Below are 17,723 nucleotides of genomic sequence, written 5' to 3'. Positions count from 1 at the left end.
TTCAGACTTAAGATCTCATTTTAGACCTTTGTGATTCCAATAATTCCAATAATTATTTTCACGTAATTTGAAACAATGAAAAAAGCTGATCTGTAGGACCCTAAATGTCTAATTGAAAGGGAATGCTACCTCAATTTATGCATTTAGATGATCTTTATTAAATATTGATTATTAAATATCACCTTATTTATTTTCTCTTAAATAGACAGTTGTTTCGATTTTAAATGTGTCGATTTCATTCATGTCTGATGTTTAGAATCGCTTTTGTTTAGTCATTTGGTGGTCATAAAGACGGCGAAAAAGACCGTAAAAATATCTGCGCAAGCGCCAATTTTAGCGCATGCGCAGAAGCGATACGAGCGGCTCGGGTTCCGGTTCTAGACCGGACGCACACGCACCCGTTCTGTCAGTGTTTTAACCTTTCTCTCCTCTTCGGTAAACCTGTGAATATCATCGTCATGAGTACCATGTTTGCAGACACAATTCTTATTGTGTTCATTTCAGTTTGTACAGCGTTGTTGGCCGAAGGTGGGTGACGCTTTTCTAAAGTTAGACGTTTTAATCACCGTTGTCAACAACAACGGAAATAAAAGACATCACATTCGTGTCGCTTTGTTTCATCAATCGTAATGTTAATGATCATTTGGTTTTTCCCAGTCTGGTCCTCAAAAGCCAAGTGGCTCGACTGAAGCAGCTAGAGTAGCCGACCAAGCTAATGCTTCCTGAATCCCATTTGTTAATCTGTTTATTACATCTATGATCGGCAAAATCTGCAAACATTCACCAATAAAAGGTTAAAATTGCGACAGAGTCCGATGACTTTAGACCAGCGCCTGTTGTGGTTGCATCAAAGTGTGCATTATTGCCCTTTACTGTGTTTAAACTGCGTCTTTCTTCAGGGATTACTTGGGTTTTAGTGTATCGAACTGAAAAGTACAAAAAGCTGAAGGCTGAAGTGGAAAAACAAAGCAAAAAGCGTAAGTATCTCATCCAGCAGGGCTTCATGTTGGGTCAGCTTTGACTGAAGTGAGTTAATCTCTATTGGCTTTTGTTTGTTCAATATTAGTGGAGAAGAAAAAAGAAACCATTACAGAATCTGCAGGGCGTCAGCAGAAGAAGAAAATTGGTAGAAACCCAGTAAATTCTAATAATGAAGTATCAGCAAGCATGTTTTACTTACTAATGAATCTCTACATTTCTAAATGTATTACAGAAAGACAAGAAGAGAAGCTGAAAAACAACAACAGAGACTTGTCTATGGTATGATGCTTAATTTTATGTCTAAATCTAGTTTGTTTTCATTTCATGTTTTGCATTCCATAAATTCTTGCAAATTTTCTGTATGCAGGTGCGCATGAAGTCCATGTTTGCCATTGGCTTCTGCTTCACTGCTTTGATGGGCATGTTTAACTCCATGTGAGTAGTTTCATCTGTTCAGAACATACAGATCCCTCCAAACAAGCAGCTGCTAATGACTGTGCTTTCCTTCAGCTTTGACGGCAGAGTGGTCGCCAAGCTCCCATTTGTCCCGCTCTCATACATTCAGGGACTGTCACATCGTAACTTGCTGGGAGAAGACTACACTGACTGTTCTTTTATTTTCCTCTACATCCTCTGCACAATGTCCATCAGACAGGTATTTTTGATTAAATGTCACATTTTTCCTCTGGCATATAACATCTTTTTGTGTGGTCCTGTCATCAAATCCACATAATGAAATGTGTTTTGAGTTGAAGAGGGCTAAAGGTTGCAAAGTCACCGTATGTACAGTAAGCTTAAAGGAATCCTTTTTATTTGCTGAATGTCTATGCGCTGTAAAGGGGATCTGGTGTCAGAGACACACAGGTCAGCTGCTGAGGGTTGAGGGGCAGTTGAATGGAACCCAGCACAGAAAGTCCAATGAACTCAGACCTAATTGAGATCATTCAGGACCTCTGGCTGGGCAGAGGGCTCATCTTTCAACAGGGTAATGGTCCGAAGCTAAATATCAATTAGTGCAGTTGGATCAACTGTAAATGACCATGAGTGGCCCAGCCAGAACTGCTTGTTATTGTTGCTGTTATATCCTTTATTTCAATTGGAACTTCACTGAGATTAAATATTTTTTCGAGGGAGAGCCAGGCAAGAAAGCGCACTATTAGAAATTAGTTACAGTAAACCATAGTAACATATGGAAATATATACATATTGGGACAACAGATAAAATTCAAACACAAGGTTCAAGAAAAGCAGTGGGGCTCCTCATTTCCTTTAAAAGAATGCTTTTTTTTGAAGCGGACAGAGAGGAATTATTCCCAAAAACAGCTGATGGGGGGGGGGGGGGGTGGGGGGGTGTAGGAGAGGAGCAGATGTACATTACATATGTTCTCCATGTTTTTGTCATTGTAGGATAATAGGGTTAACTTAATTTACTCTAATGGCCCATCTCCTGGAGAAAAACAATTAAGAAAGGATCAAATGTACAATGGCCATTTTGACATTTTGGTTGTTTAGCCAACATGTATTGTGCTGTTTCTGCTCCAGAACATCCAGAAGATGCTGGGTCTGGCCCCCTCAAGAGCTGCTACAAAACAAGCTGGAGGCTTCTTGGGACCTCCTCCTCAAGCAGCAAAGTTTTCTTAAGCATCAGACGGGACGTTCTTACTGCAGTATGATGGTGCGGAGCAGCGTCTGCAGAGCTGGAGCATTCATTTTGCAGCTTCATTAAATCACCTTCTGTTGGATTTATTGACTATGCTTTATTTAACTTTGACAAAAATTTAGAGGTAGAAGCTGTCCTTAGACGTTTGCATGCAGTGCAGAGATCCACTGGATCTCCTCTGTGATCATCAGACAGCAGCAAACCTTTTGTTTGTTTATAATGCTTCATTAGGACAAAACCAGTCACTCTGCCAGTTAGATTGGATGCACAATTTTTGCATATTAACTAAGATTTAGGTCTTTTTTAAATTAAGAGTTTTACTTCCTCCCCATTGTGTCCTGTGTTTTAATTCTTATGGAATAAAGACATCAGTTGCTTTTTTTTCATACTGATGGAATCAGCAGCTTGGAAGTAAGTCTTAACATCTGAAGAGACTGAAGCTTATGATTAGCCTAAGCTTATGATTACATGCGCGAGGCGAGAGGGCAACAGCACAAATCTACACAAGAAATGAGAGGAGAGTAAAAAAAAGAGTTGAAAAAAGGTGCTCTTGTGTATGTGAGTCTAAGCTTATACCAAGAAACGTAACAGGGAAATTAAAGGGTAGATCATCCAGAGTAACGAAGAGATTAGTTTATCTTTTCCTGAGGAGGATTAAACACAAACGTGTAGATAAATACAGCTGAATGCATTCCTGCAGCTGGATAATGTTTTCCAAGACAACAGGATGAAACTGACTTCACCTTACAGACTGAGCGTAGGCCAAGAGAAAAGCAGAGGTCCAAGTACAGATTAGTAGTGGAACTCATTACTAACCTTATATGAAGAGGAAAAATAAATATGAGCAAACTGGAATCTATCTGATCTGACTATGAGCTAAACCAGTCTAGTGCCTCTAATCCCAGTGACCTCCAGTCTCTGTAACAGGTGGCGATTATCCACTGTATCAAGAGCAGCAATCAGAACCATCATAGAACCTATCAATTCATATTCATTCATTTTTAATTCAATTTTACTTTAGAGAAATGGGTAAGTAGTATTAGATGGTCTTCTATCTGCACTCTTTACCAACGCCAAATGAAAAACAGCAGGAAAAAACATATAACAGATAATTACATTTAACATTTTCATGTGCCCACGTAAATATTTTCTGGAAACTTTAGAGGGATATTTGCAACTAAAAATTGAGAGTATATTAGTTTTAGAACAATCGGGATATAGTGATCGAGACTGACCTATAAAGGGCGCTGTTTTGTGCCGATACAGTTCGACTCCCGTAAACGAAGAAGAAGAAGAAAACGAAGAAGAAGAAGACGTCATAAATTTGCGTCCAACAGTAACTGGAGGTTCAAAATGCAGGTATGTTTTGGTTCTTGATTTATTTATCATGATAACTTGTGCGGACGTTTATCTAATGTAGTCACTGAGGGAATAGTCGTACATCGGGTTTGGCTAATACAAGTACTCTGGAATTATTGATGTGAATTTGGGAATCCGTTTGTGCTCTTGCTTTCACCAGCAACGAGAGGAAAAGCAGCTGGAAGCGTCGGTAGAATCTCTCATCTCTCGGGTGGCCCACGTCAAAACTGCTCTCCATAGTTTCATTTACAAATTGGAGAATGAATATGAGCGGTTAATGTGGTAAGTACACTCGATATTCTTGACAGAAACCGTATCGCTCAACTCGATCATCAGAAGGACTGCCAAACCTTCCACAAGCTTTGAGCTGGTGCCTTGGAGCCATTCACATTTACACTAAAGAACACAGCTTAAATTAACCAAATCACATACGCTTTATCATCCAAATGCATGCAAAAGCTCCCGGCCCCCATGTTTGATCCAGCAATACAATAAAGATTTATTTTTACTGGGAAATGTTTAAAACAAACATCAGAAAAAAAAGAAATGAGCATGAACAGTCCCAAAATGAAGATCATGGTTCACATGCCTTGTTGAGCTGGTTGGTGGCCTTTTTGGGGAGCTTAATGTTTGCTGGAGAGGCCTCAAGGCAAACCTTCTCTACTGTCATTATTAATTACAGTTTTATCCAGGACCAAACTGTTCCTGGTCTTGAAGAAGAACAGATCTCTTATGAAAACCATGCAAAACACTATTTTTCTTTGCACTGTATATCATGTATTTCTAGGGACATGTGCATGTCTCTGACTGCTGTCTCATATTGTGACCATACTGTATTTGGGAGTAGGATTCATTGTGTTTTCTGTTGTAAATGACATTTCAGGCTTTAGCCTGCTTTAAGTGTTATCCCGTTAGCATCATCTGCATCCTAAAGAATTCACAACTGTAACTTCAAATGTTATTAAAGAACAATCTAGAGGAGCCACTGAGGACAGCTGTTGATGTTGCCCTGTGATGGGCATGTAGCCTATCACAAGGACTACACAGACACTGGTGTGGGTTGTTATTCTGGTCAGTAACTAACTTTGTGCATCTGATGTGCTTTTTTTTTTTTTTTTTTTTTTTTAAATTACATCTTTAATATAAATCCAGCTTAAACGTTTTCCCAATTGTGTTTTCTTGTTTTCTGTTTGGAGAAGCACCTCCCCAAAGCTGTTACTTTAATTTCTGATTGATTGCTTTCAGGCCCACTGTACTGGACAATTTTGCTCTTCTGTCGGGTCAGTTAAACACCATCAACAAGCTGCTCAGGAATGAGAAAACACCATCCTTCCGGAACCAAGTTATAATACCACTTCTTCTGTCACCAGATCGCGATGAGGATTTAGCTGTAAGTGTCCTGCTCCGTGACTTTTTTCCATACACTTCAGGAAAATAGATTTAAACTTTAGTTTCTACAGACTAAAATGTGTCCAGTTATAGTATATACAGATTTCTACAGGGTCACTCAAATTGAACAGCTTTTTTCATTTTACCTGGATCTGGCACCACAGGCCCTGGGGACAATATGGAAACAAAATATTAAAATAACGTTTAAATTGCTGCATAGAACTCAAAAAGTCTGGGTATTTTTCCACACTTGAAAATCACTGAAGTGGACCTATAGTGACTCTGGAACACCATATGTAGAAACTTTTTTAATTTTTTAATTTTTTAATTATTTATTTTTTTAATTGACTGAGAATGGCCATAAATATTTACCTCGTGCACTAGCATGACCGTGCTGAGAAAATCTGATCAAATGACTGGGAAAGACATTTGTGGCCAGTGGGAGCCTCGTGGAACTGGGTGAACTATAGCTGCAGTGGGGGCGTTACTACTTTCGGTGAGTAATAAGAATAGAGCAAAATTTGTGGAACCAAGGTGCAACACAGCAGCATTGACCAAAAGAGGTCACAACCAAAGGAGCCGATGCACTCGGATCTCTTTACTGTGGGAAAACCACAGGTAAATTAGGGTTTACATCCACCCTGAAACAGACTGACTCATGCGTTGTCATGTTTTCTTGCCTATAATTTTGGTGGTGAATCAGCACTCGCATCAGCGGAGATCATCTTGTTGGATTGTAAAATGTCTGCTCTTTTTGATTCCATCTTGTCGTCCAAGTCAGATACTTGTGTATTCACCAAACCTAAACTCTGTAGGTTTGGCCAGTGCCATTGTGATAAATCTCCTTTTGACGTTTTGAAGTGGTGCACATCAAACTCTTCAATTTGTGCTCAGAAACTCACAGAGCAGCGCCTCCCAGTGTTCAGCCATGAGATTGTTCCGGACTACTTGCGGACAAAGCCTGACCCAGATGTGGAGGAACAAGAGAAGCAGCTGACTGCAGAGGCAGCACGTATTGGTGTAGAGGTGGCACAGGTTGGTCTACTTTGAGTCCAGGTGTAACCATCGGCTGGTGTTATCACTTGACTTGTACTCTTCTTTTACATTTGAAATTGTGTGTGTGTGTGTGTGTGTGTGTGTGTGTGTGTGTGTGACAGTCTAAAAATAGTCAGACCCTATCTTTAACAAGGTTTCTTCCTGTTGAAGGGGAGTTTTTCCTTCCCACTGTTGCTTGTTGGGGGTTAGGCCCTGGGATTCTGGAAAGCACCTAGAAACAATTTTGATTGTAACAGAAGCTATATAAATAAAGATTGATTTGATTTTAAAGTGATGTTGCACACTTGGTGTGAAATGTGAAAAAACAGTCTACCTCTTAAATTTGAATTACTTGTTACATTTTCATTCCTGGTTTTTATGCTCCCCGGTAATTCTTTCCCCTTTAGTCATGAGAACAATCTATGAATACTGTATGACAGAAGCAGATCCAGGCGTTGAATAAACTGTGTTCCAGCCTGCTGGAGAAGCTGAACAACCCTCGTGATGAGAGAGAGGCAGAGAGCATCTGTAAGTTTCAGTAGAAAACTCATTTTCTTCAATCCAGATGGAGGGTTTGTGTTTCATTCTTGGTTTATCTCATTATCTTTCCCAGCATTGCGACAAAATAAACAGTATTTCAACCCTGCTGACACGAACACGTTGGTTGGAGCTGTTGCATTTGGGAAAGGCCTTTCCAAATGTAGGCCTCCGGGTCCCGTGGCTCAGGGACATCCAGGTCCAGGGACCATGATGGGTGGCACTTCAGCTTTACAGCAGGCAACCATCGGGGCTGGGCCAGTCCAGCAGGCAGGTTCTGTTGGTCCACAGCAGCCGGGGCAGCAAGGTAAGAGCCAGGGAGAGCTTTTTATACTTGGTTTATTTCCCTGGGTCAGAGAGACGCTGCTGCAGCCCTATATAAACAGCACTTTTAAAGTGGCCCCTGATCCGTGTGTGTCCTATATTAATGTGATCACCTGTATATGAATAATCGATTAACAAGACAGTCTGCATATTTGTTGAAGCCATCCAGACCTGAAAATACCTCCCAATAATCCCAGCATTTCTTTCAACAATAAATCCTTTAAATGCACTCTTCCAAATATTTATGCAGAACTGAAGGGGGGGGGGGGGTAAGGGGGTTTTCGCAGCCCAAAAATCCCGTTAACTTATAGAAGAGGCATCAGAAAAGTCGTGTTTTTCCACTACTGTCTGAGGGCCCACAGCTCTGCCACACCTTCAGCTAGAAAAGTAGTTTAAACGTAGCCACCTACCGGAACAGCTTCTCAGCCAAACTACCGCCTCCCATGGTCTGAACTACCCCCTCCCATGGGCTGAACTATTGGCGTCCTGTTGTAGTTTGTGTTTATGTTAATTCATTGTTTATCTCATTATGATGATTCATGTCATATTGACACTTTAATACGACCTGGTCACATGAGAACATCCTTATATCTGTCTTTAGTTGCGTCATGTTGATACAAATACTCTTGATACTCATTTACAGATTAATTTATTTGGTTTGGTATTTGTGTTGAAAATGTGGGTTTTTTGTTTTCATATCCCGCTTCATTTTTTCAGGAAAGATGTCGAGCAGCATCAAGACCAACATCAAAGCTGCAGCTTCCTCCATGCATCCTTACAACCGCTGAGCCCAGCTGCCCTGCCATTGTCCTGAACTGACACATATGGGACCACAATAAACAACAATAATTTCCATGAAAATAACTAACTTGAGGCCTAAATGTGTCTCTGTAAAATCAGAAAAGACTCAGTAAATATTTGTGATAACATATATATATACACACACACATATCTATATATTGATATAGATATATACATCTATCATTTCATTCAAGAGAAGATTTGAGCCAGTATTTTAATATTTGTACTCGTCTTTTTACGAAATCTTGCTTAAACTTGTGTATAGTTGTAAACTTGTGTAGTTTCTGTAGTTTGAAAAGACATTTGCACCTCTGAAAAGTTACTTTTTTTTTTTTGTCAGTGGAATAATTTCCAAACGTCTAAGGGATCTGAATGTTGGGTTAATAAATGTACCTTTATATTTAATTTTGTTTCCAGATTTGCAGTGCTGTCATGCTACCAGTTGTGCTCCTGAAACATCAGTTTTTCAGATGTGTTGTGTGTTTCCACTGGTGAGAATGAAATGAGAAAAAAAAACTGTCAGATAATGGAGCGGTGGTAGTTAAATCTGTGGGGAACTGGGCTGAGACGCAGAAGGTTCGGAAAGTGGAAGAAATCAAATCAATCTTTATTTATATAGCGTCTTACACAATCAAAATTGTTTCAAGGCGCTTTCCAGAATCCCAGGGCCTAACCCCAGACAAGCAACAGTGGCAAGGAAAAACTCCCCTTTAACAGGAAGAAACCTGGAGCAGGACCAGGCTCATGTAGGGGGACCCTCCTGCTGATGGCCGGCTGGGTAGAGAGAGAGGAGAGGGAGAGGAAAAGGAGAAGGGAGAGAAGCACAGAAACACACACAATAATACACTATACGACGGGTCAGCCGGGCCGGAGGTCATCATGCAGCTCCGAAGGCGGCGATACCTGGAAATAAATGGGGGGGAATCAGAAGAACTACACAGGAATCATCATAACTAGTCTGCTTGATGATGAGGAGGAGAAGAGAGGAGAGGAGAGGAAACCATGACCCAGTGGGGTGACAGAGGCCTGTCAGGTGATCATGTTTCTGGACCCCGGCAGCCTCGGCCTATAGCAGCATAGCTAAGATGTGACCTAACGATTAGACGACCCCCTAAGTATGATAGTTTGTCTGTCTATGATAGTAACTGGAACTGCAGAATTAACAACAATAAGCTTTTTCAAAGAGGTAGGTTTTAAGTCTGATCTTAAAAGTAGCGATGGAGTCAGCCTCCCGTACCTGGACAGGGAGCTGGTTCCATAGCAGGGGGGCCTGGTAGCTAAATGCTCGGCCCCCCATTCTACTCCTAGAAACTCTGGGGACCACAAGTAGACCAGCATTCTGAGAGCGGAGCGGTCTATTGGGCTGGTAAGGTATCACTAGCTCCTCCAGGTAGGATGGAGCTAGGCCTCTGAGGACCTTGTAGGTCAAAAGAAGGGTTTTAAAAATTATTCTAAATTTAACGGGCAGCCAATGAAGTGGCGCCATTACAGGAGTTATGTGATCAAAGTCAGAAGTGTCAAAAGAGGTTTCGTTATTTTTGCATGTCAGGCAGCAGTTGATCTCCAATGGTAGTTGTCATTGGTCACACGTCGCTGTGATGCTTCCAAAACCTTGACCTATTACTGGGTTGGAATACCTCTACAGCCTTCAGTCCTTTTAATGAGACACTAAAAGTTTTGCACATCTGGATTTGAGAATGTTCTGCCAAGACTCTGAGCAGCTCCAGCTGGACTTGAGTCTGGACACCAAACCAGAATCAGAATGGCGAAGAAAGGGGATCTAAGTGACTTTGAGCGTGGCTGGTTGTTGGTGCCAGGAGGGCTGATTTTAGAACCTGCTGATCAACTGGGATTTTCACCCACAACCATCTCCAGGGTCTACAGAGAAGAGTCCCAAACAGAGGACATGTCATGTGAGGTAGTTGTGTGGATGAAAATGATGTTGGTGTTGGAGAAGGGCAGACTGGTCCTGATGGAAAGGCAACAATATGTCAAATAACCACTGGTTGCAACTGAGGATTGTAAAAGACTGTCTCTGGAACCCTGAAGAAGATGGGCTACAGCAGAAGACTAACCCCTGCTGTCGGCTAGGAACATGAAAGTGACTTGCTCATGTTCATCCATTTACGATCACAGTGAACCATCTTCGATGGCTACTTCGAGCAGGATATGCACATGACAGAGATCATCTGGAGCATGACAATGAGTCCAGTCTGCTCCTGGGACCTCCAGTCACCTGATCTCAGTCTAATCGATCACCTTTGCGAACCAACCAGCAATAGAAACCAAAATCTCAGGAATGTTTCAACACCTGGTTGAAAGTATATCATGAGGAACGAAGGTAGTTCTGAAGGTAAAGGGAGTCAAACCTTCCACTGCGCAACCTTGTCCATACATTCTTTATCTTGTGATGAATAGTAACCCAATGATGTGGCCACAACAGTTTCAGTTTCCCTCCCTCCCTGGTCTCCATCAGCTCTCCTCACTCAAGGTTTTGGGAAGCAGCAGTTGGTTTTCCCACTGGTCTACTTCATTCGCAATGTTGTTTCCTGCACCTCTTGTTCCCTCAGAACCATCTTTCATCCAGCTCACCCCACCCCCAGAACCGTTTATGCCATCTTTTACGGTGGGTCAAATGCCACGCATGGATCAGGTCTCCACTTGGATCCAAATGTCATAATGACGGCTGTGATTACTATTCATCAAATCATGTCCAATTTCATCCTTTTTTAATAGGTCAAGAATTTCAAAACCTTTCTTGCAGGTCTTGCGGTGTGTTTAATTACTCATTCCGAGAGCAGCTGGGATTGTGGGTAATGAGAGTTAAGAGATCATAGGATTTCTTGAGCTTCATATTTATTTGTTCATTCATGTTTTTGGTTGTAAAGTAACAAAATGGGGAGTAAAATAAAAGTGACATGACTTTCAGACTATATCTGTAATATACCAGAAGTTTCCTTGTCTGTGGTTCCAATACAACTGTGACACCTCGTCACTTGTTCTGCTGCTTTCACCCATTTCCTGTTCATTCTAGTTTTGTGCTTCCACACCTGTGGCTGCCATCTTCAGATTAAATTCATGAGCTGCATTTTCTTTGATCCAGCTCTACAACCCTTCCAGGCCGTAAATGAGCACTGATTTAAATTAGTTGTTATTCATATTTATTTTGGTCTACAAGATTGAGTAGCCAAGACGAAACGCGTGCTTTTCCACAAAATCAATTTTACATATTACTTCTTGTCCAAAACCCAGAAACCTCCAAACCCAAACCCCCGAAATAACAGAAGTAGTCATAACAAAAAAGTTATATTCAAGAAATAAAGATTAATCAAAAACACTTTATTGACAGTTGTACATTTCCAATCTGCTAATCTGGTGCTGGTATTTTGACTGTCCCGTCCATTTGACGTCAGCTTACACAGATGTGTTCCAGCAGCTGCGCATGTCTTAAGTTCCTGCCGATGAAAGCACCAGTCGAGTCCCAGGAAGGGACCCAAATGTTGAAGATGTTGTGATTACATGTCCTCCTCTTCATCCTCATCCTGAGAGGAATTGGTCTGCTGAGCCGGGTTGGCAGACGATGCTGCGATCTGCGCCTGTTGTGCTGCCTGTTGCATCTGCAGCCACTCCTGCTGAGCGATCTCTGCCTGCTGCTGCCGGGCCTGCCGGGTCAAGAGGCACAGGTCAAACCAAAACATGGATGTGCACGTTTGGGTGCATTTTAATGCAGAAATACGCCGTGACAGAATTGTTACTATCGAAACACGCGATGTTTTGTAGTTTCTCCTCAATTATTCCTACCTTGGCAAATAATTCCTGTTGTTGTCTGAGGAGCTCCTCTTCTGGGATTCCCAGGTTTTCCAGTCGGGAACTCGCTTTTCTCCTTTTCAGAGCAACAGTTTTGCACTCTTGGAGCACGTCCTTTACCTCGGTTATGTACGAGCCGAAGCCAAGGCTCTCCAGGGCTGCGTGTGGAAGCATTTGCAGGGAGATTTGTAGTTTGCAAGCCATGAACAGGGCGGCTACTCAACAAAGCAGCACTTACCGTTGATTACATGCTCTGGAGATATAGTCTTTTTGTCCGACTTGTTGCATATTTCATTGGCTTCTGAGGAGATCAGGTGAATGAACTCCGTGCAGCAGTTAACCACAAGCTCCCTGGCATCGTTGGCCACACGTACATTTGGAAGAGTTTCTTTAATCATCTTGTTAATGGCTGCTCTGGGGATTGTGAGGTCGTCGTCGTTTCCAGAAGAAGCCATCGCGGCAAGCATATGACGACTAATTCAGAAAATAAACCAACAGAGGCCCCTTTGAGCTCATAAACTTAATACAGCAAGTAAATTGTCGAATTGGAGACGGTCTGTTCCACTGTCAACAGCGGCAGACTTCTCATTTAAGTGAGCTAACTGGCTAGCTTGTTCGCCGAAACGAGAAGTAGTTTTACTTGCTCAAACAAAGTCGCTTCTTCAATGGTTAAATGGAATAAAACGTACCAACCCACGTTCCAGTCACGCTAACCATTAAAACAAGCCAAAATTGAGATCAAATGCGCTTTGCTAGCCAAACATTTGTGGTCCCAGAAGTAATGACGCCGAGAAGCAAAGACAAAACAGCAAAACTAAAAGGGCTCTTCCTGGTTTGTGTTAAAGTTAGCTTAGCACAAGAGACGAACATAACAGACTTGCCACAACACTGTCGATTATTCTACTTCAAACACCGCAAACTGTCTTAATACGCTTACGATGCAACTGTACCGATATTATTTGGGGAAAACATTAGCTTAAAATCCACCCGGAAACGACGTCAAAAAAGGCGGATGTACGTCAGCCCGAGGAGGGCAGAGTTTAAAGTTGCCCGCCCGGTATCATGAGCTCCACCAGGAGGGCGTCAGCTTACGCCTGGCCCAAATAAACCTAAATAAACCCAAAAGTTGGCAACAGAGGGACTTTGACCTGATCATTAAGAACACTTGCATGCATGCATGCATGCATGTCTGTCTGTCTGTCTGTCTGTCTGTCTGTCTGTCTGTCTGTCTGTCTGTCTGTCAGTAAATACCGTAAATCTAGCATGTGTCACAATCATTTTATTCAATATAAAATTATGTATAGTGTATATATTTCTATTTTTCCTTAAAATGTATTATTTTAAGATGCCCAATTTCTATTTGAATACCTTGAAAATAGGTGTTTACTTTTCATTCAATAATCCCCCCAATAATTATTTCCCACTTGCTCATTCTGTTTTTACTCTAGATTAACTTAAGGCTGTGTATTTCTTGCCAGGTTAAGAAAGTATGGAGAGTAAATGGGATGATGAGTGTGAATGACTCTTCTCATGGTGGAGGATGATTCCATTTGTTGGCTTTAAACACAACATTTTATTGACTACTAATCTTACAGCTAACAGGTAAGGTATAGACTCAGTAGTGAGAACTTAGTTGTTATTGTCTTTTTCCAAGGTGAAACTCTTTCGGCTTCTCCACCGCAAAAGTTTGAGGAAGTTCAGACTGGCATTAAAGATCTTGTCATGCTCGAACACCATCTTGTAAAAGGTATCAATGGGGAGGTCACCGTTGGGGTCAGCATATTTCAGCGTGGTCATGGGAGTATAAAGTGTGTTGGTCTGATGGCGAAAAGGGGGGTTGTCCATGCTGATTATCTTGAGAGTATGCTAGAAAGAAAAAAAGAGTACAGTTCAACTTCAGACATTTGAATGGACAAAATACGTAGTAAACACATTAATAGAAAATGTCTGTAGAACGTTTGTATTCGAGTGAGACGCGACACCTCAGCAATGTCGTCTGCGGTCTGCCCCAAGGTTTCAAAGATCTGTTTGTAGTTTTTCAAGTAGATATTAGTGAACATGTCAGCGGTCACTTCATCGGCTTTGCTCAGGTCAGTCTTCAAGCCTTCTTCGTAGACCTTCCGCTCAAACTCTGTTATGACCGGCCCAGGCTCAATAAGGCTGATACTGAGAACAAAGAGTTCAACATGTTAAGGTGCTCAAGAATGGCACCATAAGTTAAGACTGACATATAAAAAGGACATCTCTCGATTAAAGCCACAACTTTTTGTGCCACTAAAACAACAATACATTCTTTGGATTGTGCATGTAAAAATGTGTAAATTGTATTTAATAATTTGTACAATCCCACTGTTGTATCCTTCCGTTTGGATGCCTGTTATCCTCTATGGAAGGAGCCTACCACACTGGCTGAAGAGATGCTAGAAGATACAGAATGTAGTTTGCTGGTCAGGTACTGGGAGGCTTGTGGTCCTAATGGGAGGCTGATGAAGATGCAGGTGAGGGCTGGAGTAAAACCAGCCTACTCGTGCTTGTGTAGCTGGTTTTACACTGTTTTATTTATATTTGAATTTCACAAAGTTGCACTTTGCATTTTAATGAGAGATCTGTACAGGTTAACTAACTAACATGAAGACATGTGTTCTGTCTGAACACATCAGCATCTCACTTGAGCTGAAACCTCAGCGCTTGTACAGCCAGGCTCTCACAGAAGCCTTCCACAGCAAACTTGGATGCTGCGTAGATGTCATTGAAGAGAATTCCTGCAGGAGACGAGCGTGAACATCATTAAAAACACATTTTTCCACAAACCGGTGTTCTTATAGTGGATGAACACCCCCACCTTGAATTCCCATCACACTGCTGATAACAACGATGTGTCCCCTCTTTCTCCTCTTCATATCTGGCAGGATTTCCTTCACCAACCTCACAAGTCCAAAGAAGTTGGTGTCCATCACAGTTTTCATCTCGCCAATCGACTGACACTCAATGGGTCCGATAAGACCCATCCCAGCATTGCTGACTACGAGAGCATATCAAGCACAGACAGCAGACCTATGAAGACAACTGCACTGTGGCTTTGATGAGGACAGTAAAAACAAATTTCTGTGAAGAGATGCCAATGATGTTAACTTACTGAGAATATCTACCCTGCGGTCAGGCAGGCTGTCCACACAAGCTCTGATGGAGTCCTCATCACACACATCCAGCTGTTTGATCTCCAAAGTCCGGCCCAAAGTGCGACCCGCGGCCTTAACCAGAGCCTCACCTTTACTCAGGTTTCTCATGGTGGCATAGACTAAAAGCAAATGTCCATTTGAGCAGGAAACTAACTTTAAATGTTTGGGCTGCTTTCAAACCTTAAATAAATACAGTTGCAATCATCAGGAATAAGTAGATTTTTAACTGGCCTATACAGTAGGGGACTTTTCAGGTGTCCCCATGTACAAAGTCTTTCATTTCAATTGTATGTAAACTTCAATGGTGAGAAACAGAATCAAACCCCCAGACAATGATGCTGTCTGAATTTATTTGAAATAACAATTTGGATTTTGTCGCTTGAAATAAGTATTTGTTCACCTATCAAGCAGCAAGAATTCTGCCCCTCACTTATTGCACCGGTTCAAACGTTTTACTACTCTGAACAACATCTGTCTTGACAGTCAATCAGACTCCAACCTGTCTCCCAAAGAGCTGTCCAAGGACACTGGGGACAATATGCACCAGGCTGCAATGGGCTACAGGACAGGACAGCAGCTGGTGAGACAGCTACAACTGTTGGTGTATTTATTAAATGGAAAACAGAAGGAATTACCCCCTCCTACTCTCTTGGACCGGGGCTCCATGCAAGATCTCATCTCAGAGGTCACCATTAGTAACACCATATACCCTTGTGGATTAAAATCCTCCAGACCCTCACAATGTCCCTCTACTCAAGCCAGCAATGACCATCCAAAGGATACAGAGGAGGGATGGGATGTTCCAGTGGTCAGATGAGACCAAAATTGAACCATTTGGTATAAATTCGCCTTGCTGGGTTTTGGAGGATGAGTCCCAAACACACAAGATAGGGGTGCAAAACTCCAACTCACCTCATTCTCCTTCAGTTAGTGAACTTTTTCAAATACTTTGGACTCCACTCCAACACCGCTCTCTAAAATTAACATCTAAGTGAACCTAATGGCACCTAAATAATTAAACACCAACTAAATGAAGTTGCACGTCAACATATTTGAAATGAATTGATGGTAGTTGAGGCTTGCTTGGATTTCCAGCTGTTATGTTTTGTCATAATCACACCTCTTGTTTAAGTTCTTCTCTGACTGGTGAAAGGTTCACCCTGATCAAAGCAGATGTTAATTCAAATACGAGTTATACACTTCCAATTAAAACGAACGGCAGAATTTAAGACAAACCTCATAAACACACAGTAGATTTACCCATGAATCTTTTCTTCTCATCCTTCGCAATGCGTGCAGCCAAGGAGAGGCCAATTCCAGAGGAACAGCCTGTTATGAGAACCACTTTCTGGGTCATGCTGTCCAAGAGTAATTATCTTTGATGTTTAATGGAAGGAAGCAGAAGAACCCCACAGCTATGGTTGAAGAGATACCCAAGAGTTCCAAGGTGCTGGGAAGGCACAATCCTTAATCCACAAACCTGCAACTCAGCAGAAGGTCGCTGGCTGAAGATTAACAACAGCACGTGTCCTGTTAATGCTACATGGACATTAGGCAATTAGGCTGACAAGGCACTTAATTAAGAGATGATTGTCAAATCAAATCAAATCAATCTTTATTTATATAGCGTCTTATACAATCAAAATTGTTTCAAGGCGCTTTCCAGAAACCCAGGGCCTGACCCCAGACAAGCAACAGTGGCAAGGAAAAACTCCCCTTTAACAGGAAGAAACCTTGAGCAGGACCAGGCTCATGTAGGGGGACCCTCCTGCTGATGGCCGGCTGGGTAAAGAGAGAGGAGAAGGGGGAGGACAGGTAGAAGATAGGATAGGTAGGAGAGGAGAGGAGAGGAGAGGAGAGGAGAGGAGAGGAGAGGAGAGGAGAGGAGAGGGGAGGGGTAGAGGAGAGGAGAAGTAGAGTGAAGGGGAGGTAGAGGAGAAAGAGAAGGAGGAGGAGGGGAAAGAGGAGAGGAAGGGAGAGGAGAGGGAGAGGGAGAGGAAAAGGAGAAGGAGGGGGAGAGGAGAGGAGAGGAGGGGAGGGGGAGAGGAGAGGAGAGGAGAGGAGAGGAGAGGCACAGAGCACAGAAACACACACAAAAAATATGATATACAGTACAATCACTTCAGCGGGGCCGGAGGTCATTATGCAGCTCCGAGGGCGGCGATACCTGTAAATAAATAGAGGGGGGGGGGGGGGGGGGGAGCAGAAAAACTACACAAGAACTAGTCTGCTTGATGAGGAGAGGAAAGGAGAGGAGAGGAAACCATGACCCAGTGGAATGACAGAGGCCTGTCAGGTGATCATGTTTCCGGACCCTGGCAGCCTTGGCCTATAACAGCATAGCTAAGATGTGACCTAACGATTAGACGACCCCCTAAGTATGATAATTTGTCTGTCTATGATAGTAACTGGAACTACTGAAATAGTAACAATAAGCTTTTTCAGAGAGGTAGGTTTTAAGTCTGATCTTAAAAGTAGCGATGGAGTCAGCCTCCCGTACCTGGACAGGGAGCTGGTTCCATAGCAGGGGGGCCTGGTAGCTAAATGCTCGGCCCCCCATTCTACTCCTAGAAACTCTGGGAACCACAAGTAGACCAGCATTCTGAGAGCGGAGCGGTCTATTGGGCTGATAAGGTATCACTGTAAAAAAT

At 42.3% G+C, this 17,723-nt stretch overlaps 4 protein-coding genes across 5 annotated transcripts; 2 read left to right on the top strand and 2 right to left on the bottom strand.

The window, feature by feature from the left end:
* The first annotated feature begins 325 nt into the window (after positions 1-325).
* On the top strand, positions 326-2,970 carry tmco1 (transmembrane and coiled-coil domains 1). Its single transcript, XM_057038379.1, has 7 exons — positions 326-528; positions 900-977; positions 1,067-1,126; positions 1,214-1,260; positions 1,349-1,416; positions 1,492-1,636; positions 2,524-2,970. The coding sequence occupies exons 1-7, from the start codon at positions 459-461 to the stop codon at positions 2,620-2,622; spliced, it is 567 nt and encodes a 188-aa protein (XP_056894359.1). The 5' UTR covers positions 326-458; the 3' UTR covers positions 2,623-2,970.
* A 921-nt stretch (positions 2,971-3,891) lies between these two features.
* On the top strand, positions 3,892-8,504 carry med8 (mediator complex subunit 8). Its single transcript, XM_057038378.1, has 7 exons — positions 3,892-4,000; positions 4,161-4,282; positions 5,246-5,390; positions 6,284-6,424; positions 6,865-6,952; positions 7,038-7,268; positions 8,003-8,504. Exons 1-7 carry the CDS (start codon positions 3,995-3,997, stop codon positions 8,071-8,073), a joined length of 804 nt encoding a protein of 267 aa, XP_056894358.1. The 5' UTR covers positions 3,892-3,994; the 3' UTR covers positions 8,074-8,504.
* A 2,900-nt stretch (positions 8,505-11,404) lies between these two features.
* On the bottom strand, positions 11,405-12,902 carry dr1 (down-regulator of transcription 1). The gene is made up of 4 exons (XM_057038380.1): positions 12,534-12,902; positions 12,132-12,367; positions 11,888-12,051; positions 11,405-11,748 (listed from the first exon to the last, which is right to left on the bottom strand). Exons 2-4 carry the CDS (start codon positions 12,358-12,360, stop codon positions 11,602-11,604), a joined length of 540 nt encoding a protein of 179 aa, XP_056894360.1. The 5' UTR covers positions 12,361-12,367; positions 12,534-12,902; the 3' UTR covers positions 11,405-11,601.
* Positions 12,903-13,437: 535 nt separating this feature from the next.
* On the bottom strand, positions 13,438-16,542 carry zgc:109982 (uncharacterized protein LOC553564 homolog). 2 transcript variants are annotated; one of them, XM_057037425.1, is made up of 6 exons: positions 16,333-16,542; positions 15,030-15,191; positions 14,736-14,915; positions 14,562-14,655; positions 13,876-14,059; positions 13,438-13,759 (listed from the first exon to the last, which is right to left on the bottom strand). In XM_057037425.1, exons 1-6 carry the CDS (start codon positions 16,427-16,429, stop codon positions 13,523-13,525), a joined length of 954 nt encoding a protein of 317 aa, XP_056893405.1. In that variant the 5' UTR covers positions 16,430-16,542; the 3' UTR covers positions 13,438-13,522. The 2 variants fall into 2 exon arrangements, with proteins under 2 accessions (XP_056893405.1, XP_056893406.1); XM_057037426.1 differs by having other exon boundaries at positions 16,309-16,535.
* Positions 16,543-17,723: the final 1,181 nt, after the last annotated feature.

This window comes from Takifugu flavidus, chromosome 7 (assembly GCF_003711565.1).
Source record: "Takifugu flavidus isolate HTHZ2018 chromosome 7, ASM371156v2, whole genome shotgun sequence".
In the NCBI taxonomy this organism is placed as follows: Eukaryota; Metazoa; Chordata; class Actinopteri; order Tetraodontiformes; family Tetraodontidae; genus Takifugu; species Takifugu flavidus.
This window is presented reverse-complemented; position numbering and strand designations above follow the sequence as displayed.

Coding starts and splice junctions, on each gene's coding strand:
- tmco1 (XM_057038379.1), top strand. CDS start 459: ATGAGTACCATGTTTGCAGACACAATTCTTATTGTGTTCATTTCAGTT. Junction 978..1,066: donor GGAAAAACAAAGCAAAAAGC/GTAAGTATCTCA, acceptor GTTCAATATTAG/TGGAGAAGAAAAAAGAAACC. Junction 1,417..1,491: donor ATGGGCATGTTTAACTCCAT/GTGAGTAGTTTC, acceptor GCTTTCCTTCAG/CTTTGACGGCAGAGTGGTCG.
- med8 (XM_057038378.1), top strand. Junction 4,283..5,245: donor GAATATGAGCGGTTAATGTG/GTAAGTACACTC, acceptor GATTGCTTTCAG/GCCCACTGTACTGGACAATT. Junction 6,425..6,864: donor TTGGTGTAGAGGTGGCACAG/GTTGGTCTACTT, acceptor ACTGTATGACAG/AAGCAGATCCAGGCGTTGAA.
- zgc:109982 (XM_057037425.1), bottom strand. CDS start 16,429: ATGACCCAGAAAGTGGTTCTCATAACAGGCTGTTCCTCTGGAATTGGC. Junction 14,916..15,029: donor CCGCAGGGTAGATATTCTCA/GTAAGTTAACAT, acceptor ATGCTCTCGTAG/TCAGCAATGCTGGGATGGGT. Junction 13,760..13,875: donor CCGCAGACGACATTGCTGAG/GTGTCGCGTCTC, acceptor TTTTCTTTCTAG/CATACTCTCAAGATAATCAG.
- dr1 (XM_057038380.1), bottom strand. CDS start 12,360: ATGCTTGCCGCGATGGCTTCTTCTGGAAACGACGACGACCTCACAATC. Junction 12,052..12,131: donor TCCAGAGCATGTAATCAACG/GTAAGTGCTGCT, acceptor TTCCACACGCAG/CCCTGGAGAGCCTTGGCTTC. Junction 11,749..11,887: donor AACAGGAATTATTTGCCAAG/GTAGGAATAATT, acceptor TTGACCCGGCAG/GCCCGGCAGCAGCAGGCAGA.